An 18,014-nucleotide genomic window follows, 5' to 3' on the forward strand; every position below is an offset into this window, starting at 1 on the left:
CACGTCACTCGTGTTTAGTGTTCGGGTATATTGCAAAGGATGGTCAACATCCTCCCTAATTTGACTCTCTGACGCCAGTCAACAAAAAGCTCATCATTTCATCAAAATATAATGGACACTTCTCAATTTACCATAAAATTGAATTTTTCTTTTTTACCAAAAAAAAAAAAATCTAAAATACTATATTATAGATTATAATATTGTATGAAAAAAATTGAATTATTTTATGAAATTTAGAAATTCTTTTCATGTCTCTTTGTAAATATCTGTTTAACATTTTTTCATTGTTAATTTGAATTAAAATTAGAAGCTTTATAATATGAATTTGGGTAAATTATATGTTTGATAAAGCGTGTACACAAAACCGATACTTTTTTTTTTTATTTTTTTGACGAAGTAAAAATTTTCTTTTTAATTAACTAACAACTCATTTCTAGTTTTGGCCTTTGTTACTCGATTCAGATCCAAATTATTCGATCATATTTCAGATGAATGATTTTGACGTTTCAATTCATCAATTTCAATCGCTTTAACAGGCAAATTTTGACATCTATTATTCAAGTGAGTTCAAAGGTATCATGTGTTTTCAAATTTTCTCGTTTTCACTCATTTATTGTTTATGTTCCTCGATATATATTGCCAAGTCGTTCAAGTATAAAAAAAATCTATTATTTTAGTTTCAATATTTATAGAATTCAAAAAAAAAAATTATTATTTTCAAATTTTAACATTAAAATAATTTAAAAATTTTAATATTACAAATTAAATTCAATATATTGTAAATAAATAAATTATTTTTGTATTAAAAAAAATTTGTATTTTACAATTGCTTTTAAATTGGTAGAAATATAGAATTAATAGTAAAAAGGTGACAGCGGTGGGAATTTGTTGGTTTGGGGAGTTGATGCTTCGCGTGAGACGGATCAAATGCTATTGAATCTGATTGGTGCGCACGAGTTACGCATGCGCGCTGTGGGAAAAGTTTCCCTCTCTGCAGAGGCGAACGGCTCACTTTTTGCATATAAAAGCAGCAGCGTGACTGACAGAAAGTCATTCAAGCAACAAATTCAACTGAAGAAGTATTACTGACAATAAAAAATACTATGCTAAAAAAATAATTTCCTCCAGTTTAAACACTTTTTTCTATTATTTATATAAAATTAATTCTTTAATTATCCCAAAAGAAGTAATTTTAAAAAATTTATAATTATTTACATAGAAAAAAAAATTTAGTTTCATATTATACATTTAAATTTTTTTTTCAAAAAAACGTAACGTCCGCTAATTAAATTTTTGCGACTTTTTTTGGTTCCCGACTATGTAGAAGCAAAAAAAAAAAAATTGTTTTTAAATTGAAAAATCCATTTACAATGAACCCTACTGCTCACACACACACATACACCAAAAAAAATACTAAAAATACACGTTTTCTCTTTATCTTTTGTATAGAAATACTGTGTACAACTTTGACACACGACCCTTAAAAGGGTTAATGGACGCGCTCGCATGTAGAATGCAGAACAATAGTAAGGGAATATAACCAGTGGTTTGCAGTGTTATTAGAATGGGAATACGAGGATTCCTGATACACTTACATACCAAGTCTCTGCTGGAAATTAATTTTACAGAAAATCTCACTCACAGAATGGTTCACATTACGCACGACGACTATTCTGAAATGTTGAATTTCAACTGCGCCGGAACAATTGAAAGAGAATAAAGAGAGGGAGAGAGAGAAAGAGAAGAACACGAGCTTTAACGACACACAAAATAGTATATATAGCTTTACAGGCGTGAAAAAAAGAGCAAGTTATATATATATAGAGAGAGAGAGATTGAGAAAGAAAGAGAGTAAAAACCGTGCCAAACAAATACTATGGCATGAGAATTCCAGTTCGCTAGTGAATTTAGTCTCAATGACAATGAGTTCGCAGATGAGGAGGACTAGCGAAGCAAACCATCACTAACACCCACACATAGATATATACACACGAAGGTATTTCGTACTGAAGGAGAACACACCAGAGCTTGTGAATTCCTGTTTGTTGTTAGTTCCTTGTTATTCAAATGCTGTAGCGGGTGAGAGTGAGTGAATGAGAAAGAGAGAGAGAGAGACGTCTGGACTCGAGTGTTTCAATAGTTTTGTAAATGTGGGTCAGGTTGATGGAGGAAAAAAATAGAGAACTGAACACAATCATTGAAAAGAAGAGCAAAATACGGTTTATAAATTTATCATGTTGGACATTGGATTATTTATTACATTCTCGGAAAGATTATTGCTATTTGATATTTGAATTCGATTTTTTTAAATACAGTGGTGATCTCCGAATTGGGTCTTCGAAATCTAATCTTTAGGTAATCAAAGTCCAGGATATCTTCTTAGTGAACGTCTTTTTGTCCAAAAAGTCTCTGATTCTAATGAAAATATCATCTCCTAACTGGGTAAAACCCTAGATACAATGTTTAGGTAACCTAAGTCAAGGACATTTCCTTAGTGAACTTCTTTATGTCCAAAAAGTCTCCGATTCGATCCAAAACGTCTTCTCCTAATATAGGGAAGAACACAACGTTATAGTCTTTAGGTAACCGAATCCAGGCCATATACCACTAGTGAACGTCTTTTTGGAAGTCTCCGATTCGACTGAAAATGTCTTCTTCTAACTAGGTAGAACCCTAGATACAATCTTTAGGTAACCTAAGTCCAGGCCATCAGCTCAGTGAACGTCTTTATGTCCAAAAAGTCTCCGATTCGATCCAAAACGTCTTCTCCTAATATAGGGAAGAACACAACGTTATAGTCTTTAGGTAACCGAATCCAGGGCATATACCACTGGTGAACGTCTTTTTAGAAGTCTCCGATTCGACTGAAAATGTCTTCTTCTAACTAGGTAGAACCCTAGATACAATCTTTAGATAACCTAAGTCCAGGCCATCAGCTCAGTGAACGTCTTTATGTCCAAAAAGTCTCCGATTCGATCCAAAACGTCTTCTCCTAATATAGGGAAGAACACAACGTTATAGTCTTTAGGTAACCGAATCCAGGGCATATACCACTAGTGAACGTCTTTTTAGAAGTCTCCGATTCGACTGAAAATGTCTTCTTCTAACTATAGGTAGAACCCTAGGTACAATCTTTAGGTAACCTAAGTCCAGGCCATCACCGTCATTTTGTCCAAAAAGTCTCCGATTCTGCCGAAAATGTATTTCCCTAACTGGGTAAAACCCTAGATCCAATGGTCTATAAATCACCAAACAAGATACTAAAAATCATCCAGTCTCGGTTCTACTAAGTCTTGCCAATAGTTTTGCAGACCTTAAAGTCTCCGAATCCAATGTCTCTACAATTACAGTCAGCTTTTTGGTGAACATATCCTTATCCGGAGGAAGCCTCTAATAACAATCCAAAGCTGTTCATTGACTACTTCCTCCGGATAAGGAGTTGTTCACCAAGAAGGTGACTGCAATTGAAGAGATATAAAAGTCTCCGAATCCGAAACTGATCCTAATAGATTCGATTCGGAGACTAACATCTCCAAAAACTAGAATAGCTTTTTCATTTTATTTCAATATTTATTTTCACGTAACATTCTTAAAAAAAAATACCAAAATAAAAAAACAGTCAATAACACCTTTATCAAAGCTCAGGAAATAAAAAATTACAAACAAACAATATCCATCAAGTGAGTGAAAACCGTCAGAGTGATAAAAATCGCTGTCTCTTTATACTTTGCACGTGTTCTTTTTTTCCCTCTCTCCTTTTTTTTTTTGCTTTTGGCTTTATCCTCATTTTCAACGAACCTGTCATGAAAGAACGTGTAGCAGCAACAATAACAACAACAACACCCACCAACAAAAGGTGACAAAAGCCTTAAAAAAAAGGTGTTGAAAATGCGAAACTATACTCTTGCACTATCAAAACCGCGTGTATGTGTATCTATATTTTTTTTTCGGTATAGAGAAAGGTATTGCTGCTGTGCTTGATTTTTCGCCATTGTCGACTCGCCTCGTAAGTGGAAAGTTACGTTCATTGTTTTTGCGGTTTGTGAAACGAGTGGCAACGTGTGGTGAGTATTGAGCTCTCTCTCCGCGAAATGACATGAGATATCGTTTACCCGTTTTATAGAAAAACGATAATATCCCCAAGCATACATATGGACCCCTTTTTCTTATCGTAATTTCCTTTAAAAAAAAGAAAAAACAAGTAGAAAATATTCTCTTATTGAAAAAAAAGGTTGGCAAATACTTGAAATTGTTAATAAATAAATGTTCCATTGTGTCGGAAATGTTTGATCGTAACTGTGTGAATGAAACTGTATAATGATTATTTGAATCTCTCTCGGTATATGTAAATACCAAGTGTATATATATCTGTGAGAGACATTATATGTGTACATGTATTTGTTTGCGTATATGTGACGTGTTGGCACAATTCGGTGTTCAGTGACGTCTCTGTTTGCCATTTATCCTCTGATCTCGCGAGAGCCAAAACAGTTCGTCGATTTCAAGCCATCGGCTCCCCTCTCTCTCTCTCAACCAACCCACACATGAAAAGTATTCTTTTTTTTTTGCCAAGTACAGAAACAGGATTTTGAAACAGGCAAAAACGTGTCGAATCCGTACACTATATGGGATCGAATAAAATTGATAGGAATTTAAATCGACGTCCACCCCCTATTCCAAAATATGTCCCAATAGAGCTTACTGTGTGGAAAGCCTGAGTAAAACTGCATTAGCGAGCTAGCTTCGAATATTGTCATTTCAAAAACGAGGGGGTTACAGCAAGCATCACACATGATAGTAATTTGATGGGAACTGATTTTAGATATTACGAATCATCAGCTATTGTCAGATAAAATTATGTTGTCAATTTATTATGCAAAGTGAATATTGACATATTATAAACGTGGAAGCAGTGATGATGCAAAAAAAAAAAGACAATTTCTGTATTTATTCGTGACGCACAATAACCTAAAAATTAAATTTACAGAAATATTGTATTTTTTTCTAAAAATATTAGCCACAATATTACAGAAATAATGAAATCCAAATTTTCAAAAGCTGTAATTTTAGATACTTTGGAGAGTCTATAAGGATAACAGCGCCTCGCGCGACAAAAAATTGTACTACAAACCACCGCAGAGCTGTCTAAACGTAACTGCGCTTGCGTCACGATTTTGGCGAAATTTTGAGGTTATCAAAATTGTTTTTTCGAAAATAATTTTTATTCAAATATAAAACCCATATAAAATATTTTATTTTAATTAAAATTATATTTACGATATTGAAAAAGAAAAAAATTAACAAACCTTTAAAAGTTTTACGCATACCAAAAAAAAAGAGTTTGCCATAGCTTTTTCCGGAAAAGAGAAAATAAAAATATTGATATAACCAATGACAAAAGAGAATTTAGAGAAAAAAAAAAAAAAAAAAGTTATTAAAACTTTACAAAGTACAATAGACCCTTTTGTATTGCTGTCTGATCGAATACCGAGTGAGAGCAAGAGAGAGAGAAAGAGAGGTTAAAACCGTATCGAGTGAAACTAAAATCGAAAAACTTCTCTTGCGCACTCATAAAAAAAAAACTTGCTGCACTTGGGAGTCCTATAGTAGTTTCAAATGTGAAAGAAAATAAAAATTAAAAGAAACTGTTATCACATGATTGTCTTTTTTTTTAACGTTGAAATTAAAATCACGACTCTGGTATATATATAGGCAAAAAATGGTTAATTAAATTTTTTTTTTGAATTTAATAAGATTTTCATTCAATTTTTTTTTTAATTTTTGTGAAAAATAAGAAAATACCTATTTTTTTATTTCTTTATTTGATCAAAATTATGGAAGTTATGATTTTTTTAAATTTAACTTCATCAGAGGCCGAATTATTTTAAAATGCGTTTTTCTCTATCCTATTAACAGAAAAAATACTATATATATGTTTATGCGATTTTTCTTGAAAACATAGTCAAAAATAACAACGAAAGAATCCAAAAAAATTGAATTTTTATCCATTAGTACGAGAGAAAATGCATATTCGGCCTTTTGACGACGTTAAATTTAAAAAAATCACAACTTCCATAATTTTTACCAAATCAAAAAATCAAAAAATAGGTATTTTCTTATTTTTTACAAAAATTTTGCAAAAAAAAAAATTCGAGTGAAAATTTTCACGTGGAATTACCAAAATATATAGCGTTTCTTGAAAAATATTGTTGTCGTCATAAAATTCACGTGTTGTAAAAATTCTTGGCTATCTATTTTTCTTTCTTTGGCGCGTGTGTATGTGTGTGTGTGTGCATGGTTGGGACGCAAGCTCGCTTTTCGAGAAACTCAATATAAGTTGAAAACTTTTGCGCTATTCGTTTGAGCTGAGCAAATAGTTTGGGGGAGAGTTTTCACATTATTGTCGCATTACCCAATATAAGTAACAGTCCCTGTAAGAATAAATTGGCTAATTAGATTCTATCTCAAGCGTCGATTTCCGACATTCCTTTGGCAAAGAAGTTTTCATTAGTCCAATCTGGATAAACCTAATTTGAACTTTCAGTAACAATTTTCCCCTCTATTTTAATTCAACCATATTCTTTTATATCGTACGATCGTTGGAATTAAGAGACGAGAGAAAAAGAGATAAATAGACTTTAATGGTACATATAATATTTTTTTTTTTTTTTTTTTTTGCAATCCAATTATCAAGATTTTGAAGATAATTCCACAGAATAGAGATCGAAAAGTATTTTTTGACATTCTCTACGAAAACAATAAGTTCTATTATCAAGATTTTCAGTGTCATTCAATTACTGAAGATGTGAGTTGAATGCCACCAATTTCTATTTTTTTCGAAATTGACAAAAATTTTTTGGATAGAATTTGACATTACCGACTGTCGATAAAATTTTGTTTTCTCCTAAAGTCAAAATAATAATTTTTCGAAATTTCCAATCTCCACATGAGATAGTTTTTAGAGTTGAAAATTAATTTTTTTATTCTATATTTGAGAAAAACAATGAAAGATCATATAAGTGAGAAGGTATTTTTGTAATGAACAATTAATTAAATAATTCTATTCATCGCTCAATCGACAACTCAAATAGACATTAACATGATCAAAGGTATTTGTTGAATGTAACATGTGTGTGGTATTTATAGAGCTTTATATGGGCTTGTAACTTGAGGTATTATTGAAACGTTGAACATCATCAAACAATATATATATATATACATATACATATATAAATAAAGGGAGAGAGAGAGAGGGAGACAGATACTGTCGACGGAGAATCGCCCTCGTTTTTGACTTTTATGCTAGCGAATATTGCCCACACGCAGTATAGTGTTACATTGTTACCAACCTGAAATAATAGCAGGATATGGGTACATCGACCTTGCTCTCTCGAGTTAGTGGTCCAGTCGTTAGTCTCGTTAACGCCACACACACAACACAACGCAAGAGTTTCTCCAAATCAATAAATTTATAGTAGCATAGAGAAAACTCTCTTTTAGAGAGGAATGGGACGTGGCCATCATCAACAAAAAGATTTAAAAAAAAAAGTATAAAAAAAAAATTAAATTGCACTTGAATGGAAATTGATCATTAAAAAGAAATGCAAAATTTTTAAGGTTATGTTTGATTATTAACATCAAAATTTATATTTGTTTGTAATTAAAATTTTTTTTTTAATTCCTTTTACCTAATTTTGCAATAATGTTCGACTTTATTTATTTAGTAATGAAAAAAGATTATTAGGTCTGAGAACCTAACCTAAAATTACCCAATCTAATGTCTACTTAACCTTTTCTAAATGTAAAGATTGTTTTTCTTTTCGCCTAGAAATTTAAAGTCTAAATTTTGAGGTTACGTTCCCCTCTCACGTTCTTCAATTTCAAAATTTTGGATTTTCAATTTTGTTTTAATTTAGAGGTTATGTTTATGTCCCTTAAAGTTTGTATCATTTGACCTTGAAATTTGAGGTTATATTTGCCTACTAAAAATTATTCTAACAGGTGTAATTGTTCTAATTTCTAATAGGTGAACATAACCTCAAATTTCAGAGTGAAATAATACAAACTTTAAGGGACGAACATAACCTCGAAATTAAACCAAAATTGAAAATCTAAATCTTTGAAATTGAAGATCTTTAGAGGCGAACATAACCTCAAAACTTAGTAAAGGGACAAACATAACCTCAAAATATAGATTTTAAGTTTCAAATTTAACAAAAAAAAAATTTTTTTTGTTTCTGCGTAATTTTTTAAAATTATTTTTATCGAAATACAAATCGATATAATAAATTCGAGTAATAAATGAAATTTTGCGTATAAATATTTTTCTTTTTTTGACAGAAAGATATAAATAATCTCGTATTAAATAAACAAAAATTAATCTTGCCCTCCTCAAATTATTTCTCAAGTGCGTTCTACATATATATATATAAATTGTATAGTCAGTGAAATGACTGATGAAAGATATGCATTGCCTCAACTTGATATAAGGGCGTTTATATTCGCCCCTAGTACTATTATACCCTCATCGTTTATGACAAATTAAATTTTTCAATTTAACTTTTTATCGTTCCTTAATTACCACAAATAATTAATTGAAATTTCTTTTTTTTATAATTAATAATTTCTTACTGATATAATTATTTACAATTATTACAATTTTTCAAAAATTATAATTAAAAAATAAAAATTCGTAAAAATAAATAATGCCTAAATATTTTTCAACAAGAAGAAAAAAAAAAATTATAAAAATAAAAATACAGAGTTTTTATCATATTTCTCCTATTTTCTTTTTATAATTATTTTTTTTTGTTCCTTTACTGGCTTCTTTTAAATGAATTATTAAAATTTTGCTGAATCAACATTTTCTAGAGTGCAGTTAAAATGGCAAATTGTTTAATTATAAAAAAAGTATATTCAGAAAAATGGTGAAGGAGAATAAAAACAAAAAAAAAAAAAAGAAAGAGAGAGAGTGAGTGAGTGAGAGAGAAAGAGGGGGGAAATTAGAGAACGTGAAAAAGTGGAAAAGAAAAAAAAAAGGCAGACAAATAAATGGTCGTAAAAAGACAAAATGTTGGAAAAATGAAACGTAATCGAAAAAATGCAGTGTAAAAATATATAAAACTGAAAAATGTTGAAAAAAGCTTCACGGAAATATGAAAAATTAGGGTAATCTAGTAAAAATAGAAAAGTTATAAAATTGTCGATAAGGTACGAAAAATGGTGAATTTATAGAAAATCGAGAAAAAATATATATATAAAAAGAAAAAACTATGGAGAAAAAGTTAAGAAAATCATATAAATATAACATTAAAGAGAAATATTAAAATATATTTTAATTTAAAAATTTTAATTTAAAAATAATTATATATATAAATCTTTTTTTAAAATATTGATTAGCTATTTATTTAAAATAAAATAACAAGGTAAATTTTATCAAAAATAAATTAAACTATAATTAGTTGAAATTAAACCAAAAGGGAAGTGACAATTTTCCATTTATAATTTAATGATGAAAAGTTATTTACGGAAATGTCAGTAAAAAAAAAAAAAAAAAAAAAAAAGTACTCAAAATATCTACTTAGTGCAACTAAAAAAAAATTTTAAGGTTGTAAAGAATTTTTTAAGGTTGTAAAATATTTTTTAATATGGTCAAGAATTTTTTAAGATTATAAAGTATTTTTTATGATTGTAAATTATTTTTTGAGGTTGTAAAGCATTTTTTAAGGTTCTATAACAATCTAGTAGGAAATAAAAAAAATTTAAGGTTGTAAACTAACCTTCAAGATAGTATAAAAACTTTTTAGGTCCTAAAATAATTTTAAAAGGTTTTAGAACAAATTTTAAGTTTGTAAAATAAATTATAAGGTTGTAGAATATACTATATAAGGTTACTAAATTCCCTTCAAGAATGTAGAAAAAATTTTAAGGTTGTAAAATAACCTTCGAGGTTGTAAAATTAATTTGAAGGTTCTAGAACAAACTTTAAGGTTGTAAAAATATTATTTTAGGTTGTAAAATAATCTACCAGGTTTTTAAAGTATTCTTTTAGGTTGTAAAATTAATTTGAAGGTTCTAGAACAAACTTTAAGGTTGTAAAATATTTTTTTAGGTTGTAAAATTAACTTGAAGGTTGTAAAAATATTTTTTTAGATTGTAAAATAATCTACGAGGTTTGTAAAATAAACTTGAAGGTTCTAGAAAAAACTTTAAGGTTTTAAAGTATTTTTTTAGGTTGTAAAATAAACTTGAAGGTTGTAAAAATATTTTTGTAGGTTGTAAAATATTCTACGAGGTTTGTAAGTATTCTTTTAGGTTGTAAAATATTTTTTTATGTTGTAAAATAAACTTGAAGGTTGTAAAAATATTTTTTTAGGTTGTAAAATAATCTACGAGGTTTGTAAAGTATTCTTTTAGGTTATAAAATAAACTTGAAGGTTGTAAAAATATTTTTTTAGATTGTAAAATAATCTAGGAGGTTTGTAAAATAAACTTGAAGGTTCTAGAAAAAACTTTAAGGTTGTAAAGTATTTTTTTAGGTTGTAAAATAAACTTGAAGGTTGTAAAAATATTTTTTTAGGTTGTAAAATATTCTACGAGGTTTGTAAAGTATTCTTTTAGGTTGTAAAATATTTTTGTATGTTGTAAAATAAACTTGAAGGTTGTAAAAATATTTTTTTAGGTTGTAAAATAATCTACGAGGTTTGTAAAGTATTCTTTTAGGTTATAAAATAAACTTGAAGGTTGTAAAAATATTTTTTTAGATTGTAAAATAATCTAGGAGGTTTGTAAAATAAACTTGAAGGTTCTAGAAAAAACTTTAAGGTTGTAAAATATTTTTTTAGGTTGTAAAATAAACTTGAAGGTTGTAAAAAATATTTTTTTTAGGTTGTAAAATAATCTACGAGATTTGTAAAGTATTCTTTTAGGTTGTAAAATTAATTTGAAGTTTCTAGAACAAACTTTAAGGTTGTAAAATATTTTTTTAGGTTGTAAAATAAACTTGAAGGTTGTAAAAATATTTTTTTAGGTTGTGAAATAATCTACGAGGTTTGTAAAGTATTCTTTTAGGTTGTAAAATTTATTTGAAGGTTCTAGAACAAAATTTAAGGTTGTAAAGTATTCTTTTAGGTTGGAAAATAAACTTGAAGGTTTGAAAACAAACTTTAAAGTTGTAAAATAATCTTCGAGGTTGTAAAGTTTTCTTTTAGGTTGTAAAATAAACTTAAAGGTTCTAAAACAAGCTTTAAGGTTGAAAAACTTTCTTTTAGGTTGTAAAATAAACTTGAAAATTCTAGAACAAAATTAAAAATTTCAGAATATCCTTTAGGGAAGTAAAACAAATTCTAAAATTCTAACCTTCAATATTTCACAAGAAAATTGAATGTTTTTAAACCTTCAAGGTTGTAAATTAAATTTTAAGCTTCTAGAACAAACTTTAAAAATTTAAAAACAAACTTGAAAAGTTATAAAAATAAATTACAAGCATGCAAAATAACCTTCAAGGTTGTACGATAATCTTTACTGGATTTATAGATCAACTTATTTTTTGTTGCCGGCACTAAAGAAAATTCAATTCTTTCCTCATTCAAAAGAAAAGTATTTTCAAAAATTAATTCCTATATATAAAATGGATTATCACTGAGTAACTTTTTTCTTCCCCTCCAATTTCTCGCGAGTCATAAGATTAAAAATCTTTTCCTGATAATACAAAGGATAAGCTCCTAGATCGAGAGTGAAAGAGGAAAAGAGAGAGAGAAAGGGGGGGGGGGAGAGAGAAAAAAGCAAAAAGCTGCATTCGCTTGCCAGCAAAAGGAGTGCCCAATATGCCATAAATCGTGGCGCGATAAATATTTATATTCGCGCTTGATTTCGCTGAAATATTCATGACTTCCATTTCTTTTTATTTAGTTTTTTCTGCAATTTTCAGCGTGAACTCGCGAGTACGTCTCTCTCTCTCCCTCTCTCTCTTTCTCTCTCTTTCTCTATATTCGAATGCAGGAAAAATCGGTGAAAAGCAACTCATCGACGGCTGAACGATGAAAATTCGATTTAGAAGGCGGATTCGATTGTCACTCTTGAGCCTCTAAAAGATCGATTTAACGAGAGAGTGGAAAGAGAAAGAGAGAAAGAGAATTGGGAATCATCTACTTTGTCGTCAATAAAGGTTAAACAATTTTTATTATTCTCAAAAAAAAAACAAAAAATAGGATTAAAATTTAGGTCAAATGTAAACCGTGGATTTTTTGAAAAATCATAAAGGATGAAACAAAATTTTCATCTCTATGGTTTTTTTTTCTGCTTTTTCGAATGGTGTAAAAGTTTTTTAAAAAAAAACTAAAATTTACCCCTTTTTTTGAAAATTAAAAATATTTTTAATTTTTTTTTTTTAAAAGGATAAATTTGAATTTTTGAAAAAAATTTCACTTCAGAAATTTTGTATTGTTGGAATTTTACACCAGTGACGTTAAATTTACGACTGTCTTTATTTAGGATCAGGAGTCTTTTGTATATTACATACAGCCAACCAAAGGAAGGGGTTGAAAGAAAGAAAAAAAAAAAAAAGAATCCTTTCAGAATGGGTATCTGGCTACATTTACATTTTCCAATAGTAACCATACGACTTCAATTCTCAGATTGATTTCATCAATGCGCGCCTTTGTCAAGTAACAATCTCTTAGATTGAAAGAAATTGCATTATTTCCCTTTATATATAAATATACTAGAATACACGCGGTTTATGGTAATTTGGAAGTAAACGAAGGTTTCAAATTTCATATACAAATAATAAAAGAAAAAAAAAAAAAACTAAAAATGAAAAATAGCAAACAAAAAGTAATAAAATTAAGAAAGTGGAAAATTGAAAAAATACACACACACACGTACACAAAATAGAAAATGGTAAATTTGAAAATCTGAAGTGATTTGAGAAAAAAAGAGTATATATAATAAAAAAGGAAAATCCTAGAAAAAGAAAGTGTAAAAACTAAAAAAAAAAAAAAAAAAAAGGTGAAAAATAAAACGAAATTGGAAAATTGAGAAAAAAGGTTCAACTTTTAAAGAAAGGAATATTAAAGACGATGCGGTGAAATAGAAAAATAATTTAAGGATAAATAAAAAAAAAATTTAATATTGTATATTATTTTAACGTTATTTTCTTTAAAGAATTAGTAAAAAATTTTCCCGAATTTGAATTAGTCATTTTACATTTTGCTTTTCAGGGTGTCTACTAAAAATCTGAATTAAAATTCCAGGACAAATTTCTTATTTTTCCAGGACATTAAATTGGATGATCTTAAGGAAGAAAAACATTTTTAGTTTAACTATTGTTTTCAGAAATTATTAAAAAAAAGTAATAAATCACTTAAGTAAATTTTCATTTTACTTATTTAATGAATTTTTTTTAACTTGATTGACAAAATTATAAATTTTTGGAAAATTTAAAAGCAAAATATAAAAAATTCAAGGACAAAAATTAAAATTCCAGGACTTTCAAGGACATTCCAGGACATTTTTTCAAATTCCAGGACATTTCCAGGACTTCCAGGACTAGTAGACACCCTGTTTTTTAGTTAATAAATTAATAAAAATTATAAAGTTAATTTTACTAATATTCGATAGTGCAAATTTTTTTTTTCTACAATTAGTTAAATTTTACTAATCCAAAAGCAAAAATTGAGTCACTAATTTAAATTAGTAAGAACATGGGAAAAAAATGTAGCTGAAACCAAACAGAAAAAGGTTTCACTATAATAGCGAAAGATTTAATTGAAACAAGTAAAACTTTAGCTACAGTAGCAAAACGTTTAGCTGTTTCAAATAAATCCTTTTTTCCGTGGCACAAAAATTACAACTTTTTTTCAATTCCGGATTTTTGACAATATTTCTCAAATTATATATATATGGTATGTTAGAAGACAATATGTGGTTGTGTTTTTTGTGTCACCTTTTTTTTTTTTTTAGTAAAAATGTTCACACAAATGACGAGTGCTTGGGGATTGTGTATTAATGATGCGCAGTGGCGAAAAAAAAAAAATTCAATGGGTAAACATGGCATATTCATTAAAAACGAAAAAGCAGAAAAAAAATAGAGAAAAGAAAAAAAATCGATCACAACATTCATATGGTCCAGTCGTTTTTCACGGCTTAATATGGCAAAATGCCAGGAACGTGTTGACGTTCCTCAGGCCTGAATTCAGACGGTCGTTTCAAGATTAAGAGTTCGCGACCTAGACACGCCAGAATTGCCACATTATATAGATCGCGCCAACAATTGCCAATTTTCACATTGCCGAAAAAATATATATTTTTTTTTTCTTTTTCAAAAAACTATATTGATATATGTCTTTTTTTTAATTAATTAAAATATACACACTGAAAAAAAAATATTTTTTTGTCCTACCTGCACGGAAAGTGTGTTATTTCGTGCACTTGAGGCGGTCGCAAAGTAAGTGATTCCCGCCCAGAGATGGGGTGAGCGGGCGCAAAGTACATTCGCGCCCGCTGACGTCATAGATGCGGGCGCAAAGTACATTCGCGCCCGCTGACGTCATAGAAGCGGGCGCAAAATACATTCGCGCCCGCACCATTAAAAAATGTATTGTTTTCATTTTTTGTGACATAATAAACATACGTAAACAACTACATGTAATTTACCTTAAGTATATTATCTTCCCAACCCTGATGGAACATTGAAACAAGCGGACAGTTATATTCCGTGTTTCTTAACTTGGTTCAGTTCCGTCCAAATGTTCCGAAAGTTGACAGTTTGCGTCAACTCGAGTTATTATTAATATCGTTAATATTAATATTAACGTTGTTATTAATATCGTTATTATTAATATAAAAAGTTGAGTAAAAGTTTATGTCGTTTGCCGGTAGTTACAAGAAAAGAAAAAATATGAATGATTTCGAGGAAAATAATAATAATGAGATTCTTACGCCACCGGAACTTCGTGAAATAGTGAACGAGATTCAAGATGATTTGCTGCCTGCGATTTCTAAAGAAAAGTATAACAATAAATATTTGGCGTTTAAAAGCTGGACAGAATCGAAAAACGTTAAAACCATCACAGAAAATGTGATGATACCTTATTTTATGGAATTAGCAGAAAAGTATAAACCTCCCACGTTGTGGGCAACGTACTCAATGTTGAAATCAACTTTAAAAAATAATGACAATGTAAACATTGCAAAGTTCTTAAAGCTGACAACTTTTCTTAAAAGAAAATCTGAAGGATATAAGTCTAAAAAATCGAAAATTCTCTCTCCAGAGAACATTAATACATTTCTCTCAGAGGCTCCGGATGAAATATATTTGGCAACAAAAGTAAGTAAAAATTTGAATTTAAAAACAAAAACTCAAAATACGTCAGATAAATTATTAAAAACTTAGTCACTATACAGCATGCAAGAATATTTGAATAAATAAAATAAGGATATAAATAAATTCTTAAAAACATAAGTAAACAATAAATTCTATACAATAAAAAATTAGTTATTATAAATATACAAAGTATTTACATTATATATATAAAACTATTAACTATAAATCTTTTCAGGTTGCTTTAATATTCGGCATTAATGGTGCGTGCAGAAGGGAGGAGCTATCTAACATAAAAATGGAAGATGTTCAACACGAGGGTAATCTTCTCCTTATACAGATTCCTAATACAAAAACAAAAGTCCCAAGATCCTTCACTGTGGACGGAGAATTTAGAGATATTGTTCTCAAATACGAAGCTCTTCGACCAAAAAAAACCGACTGCAGCCGATTTTTTCTTAAATTACAAAAAGGAAAATGCGTAAATCAAGTCATCGGAAAAAACAAATTCGGCAAAATGCCAAGTGAAATCGCAACGTATTTAAAACTTGAAAATCCTGAACTTTATACTGGACACAGTTTCAGGCGAACATCCGTTACATTGTTAGCTGATTCTGGTGCTGATTTAATAACGCTCAAACGCCACGGAGGATGGAAATCCTCAACTGTTGCTGAAGGTAATGTTTAAATATTTCTCCATCTTGATATAAAATTTATTGTATTAGAGCAGATTTTTATAAATTATAATTTGAAATTAAAGGTACTTAGATTTTCGACCAAAGTAGATAATTTTTTATATTTTCTTCAAAGTAATACGTGTTTATTGACTTTCTCGCAAATTTCGTTTTTTAGGTTACATTGATAATTCAACAAATTATAAGCGAAAAATTGGAAACCAGATTGAGGCAGCGATTAATTTACCCTCATCTAGTGGCACACAAATATGCAAGGAAACCGCAAAAGCATCTTTAAAAGACCAAATACCAAATAAGAAAAAAAAGATAGTCCACCAAATTGAAACGGCTGCCAATTCGGATTTATTGAGAACTTCTAACACAGTTCAAGAAACTAACGAAATCCCGCAAACTATTGAAAACAATTATTCTTCGCAAATCAGTAGCTCTCAAGAATTAAATAATCAATCTATTACCTACAATATAACAAATTGCACAGTTAAAATTTATAATTAAATAATTGTCTTCCACAACACTCGTCAGTGGTGTTTTATTATTTTCGATTTTTTATCTCGAATACTTATTAATTTTTTAATTAAATTTATTAAGTAGTTAACAATGATTTAATAATTTATAATTTCAGATTAGAATTTTGTAATTCTATGTTTTTTTAAAAAGTAAAGAAGAAATCATTTAAAAATATATCAATTTTGTTATCAATTGCTGTAAAGACAAATAAAAATTATAGACAACTAAAACCTGAACTTAATGCAAAATATTAAAACCTTGTTTAATTTTTATTTTAAAGAATTTTAATTTTTAAATTACTTTATAAACTAAAGATTGTCCTGCCCCCCCTCTAAGCCACCTAAAAAGATACAGTGTACCTGACCCCCAGGAGTAATTAATTTGGATGGATTAATTTTCAATTGCTCAATAATACACTTTCCATGCAGACAGGACAAAAAATGTTGTTCGCAGCACGGGCGCAAAAGGTGATAGTGTCTCAGGCGAGATTATGAAGAAACCTCGGCGACCCTACGCACCCTCGGCTTCGCCTCGGGCGCTTCGGGTCCCCTTGGTTTCTCTAATCTCGCCTTCGCCACAATCACCTATTTTGCGCCCTTGATACGAAAATAACTAATTTGATTCAAATACTTAATTACTTAACTATTATCAAATAAATATTTACTTGAACAAAATAATTTTTATTTGAATTCAAATAAATTGTATTTGAACCAAATAATAATTTTTGTATGTGAATTCAAATAAATTGTATTTGAACCAATAATTTTTGTATTTGAAACAAATATACCATTTCAAATAATAATTATTATATAAATATTTATTTGATAATAAAGTAACTGATTATTTGAATTAATATTTTTTCCATTGCATAAAATTAGAATAAACTGACAATAATTTCCAAACATTATTAAAAAAAAATTTCAAAACGAAATGCCACAGTATTACCAATTGTTGAAATGAATTATTTACCAAGAAATTAAAATATTTACCTTTAATATAAGGAATTTTCAGCTTCAATGAGATTTTCTTTCAAACTAAATAGCCCTCGGAGATCCCTATATACATTCAAGTTAAATTTCCATTTGGAAAATGTGAAAAATAACCGTAAAAATAGACCGAGTTCTAAAAAGTCTGAATATGATGAATTTGGTGTCCTTTCAGGTATCCTTATTTACTTTTTGCCCTTATCTTTTAAGTGACATTACAATAGCCATTGAGAATAGAATCTGCAAAAAGAAAAATTAAAATTAAAAATTTTTTATTAATAAAATTAAGAAATAAAAATTAAGAGATTGAATACCATGAATTTATGGCGGTGACTGCTTCGATAAAATACAGTGAATTTAAAATAAAAAAAAAACTTCACTGAATTGAATGAAAATACTGTTCCACTTGTACCATATACTATTTTCAATTTACTCTCGAATGTGACGACAAAAAAAAATGAAATTCTGAAAAAAAAAGAAAATCTACAATTAAAAATTTTTTAT

General features: G+C 28.8%; 1 protein-coding gene across 1 annotated transcript; it reads left to right on the top strand.

Moving 5' to 3' along the window:
* Positions 1–14,771: 14,771 nt before the first annotated feature.
* Positions 14,772–16,512, top strand: LOC127280650 (uncharacterized). The gene is made up of 3 exons (XM_051303804.1): positions 14,772–15,328; positions 15,561–15,999; positions 16,175–16,512. The coding sequence occupies exons 1-3, from the start codon at positions 14,864–14,866 to the stop codon at positions 16,510–16,512; spliced, it is 1,242 nt and encodes a 413-aa protein (XP_051159761.1). The 5' UTR covers positions 14,772–14,863.
* Positions 16,513–18,014: the final 1,502 nt, after the last annotated feature.

This window comes from Leptopilina boulardi, unplaced genomic scaffold, assembly GCF_019393585.1.
Source record: "Leptopilina boulardi isolate dan_hultmark-lab unplaced genomic scaffold, ZJU_Lbou_2.1 LbouV2_248, whole genome shotgun sequence".
NCBI lineage: Eukaryota > Metazoa > Arthropoda > Insecta > Hymenoptera > Figitidae > Leptopilina > Leptopilina boulardi.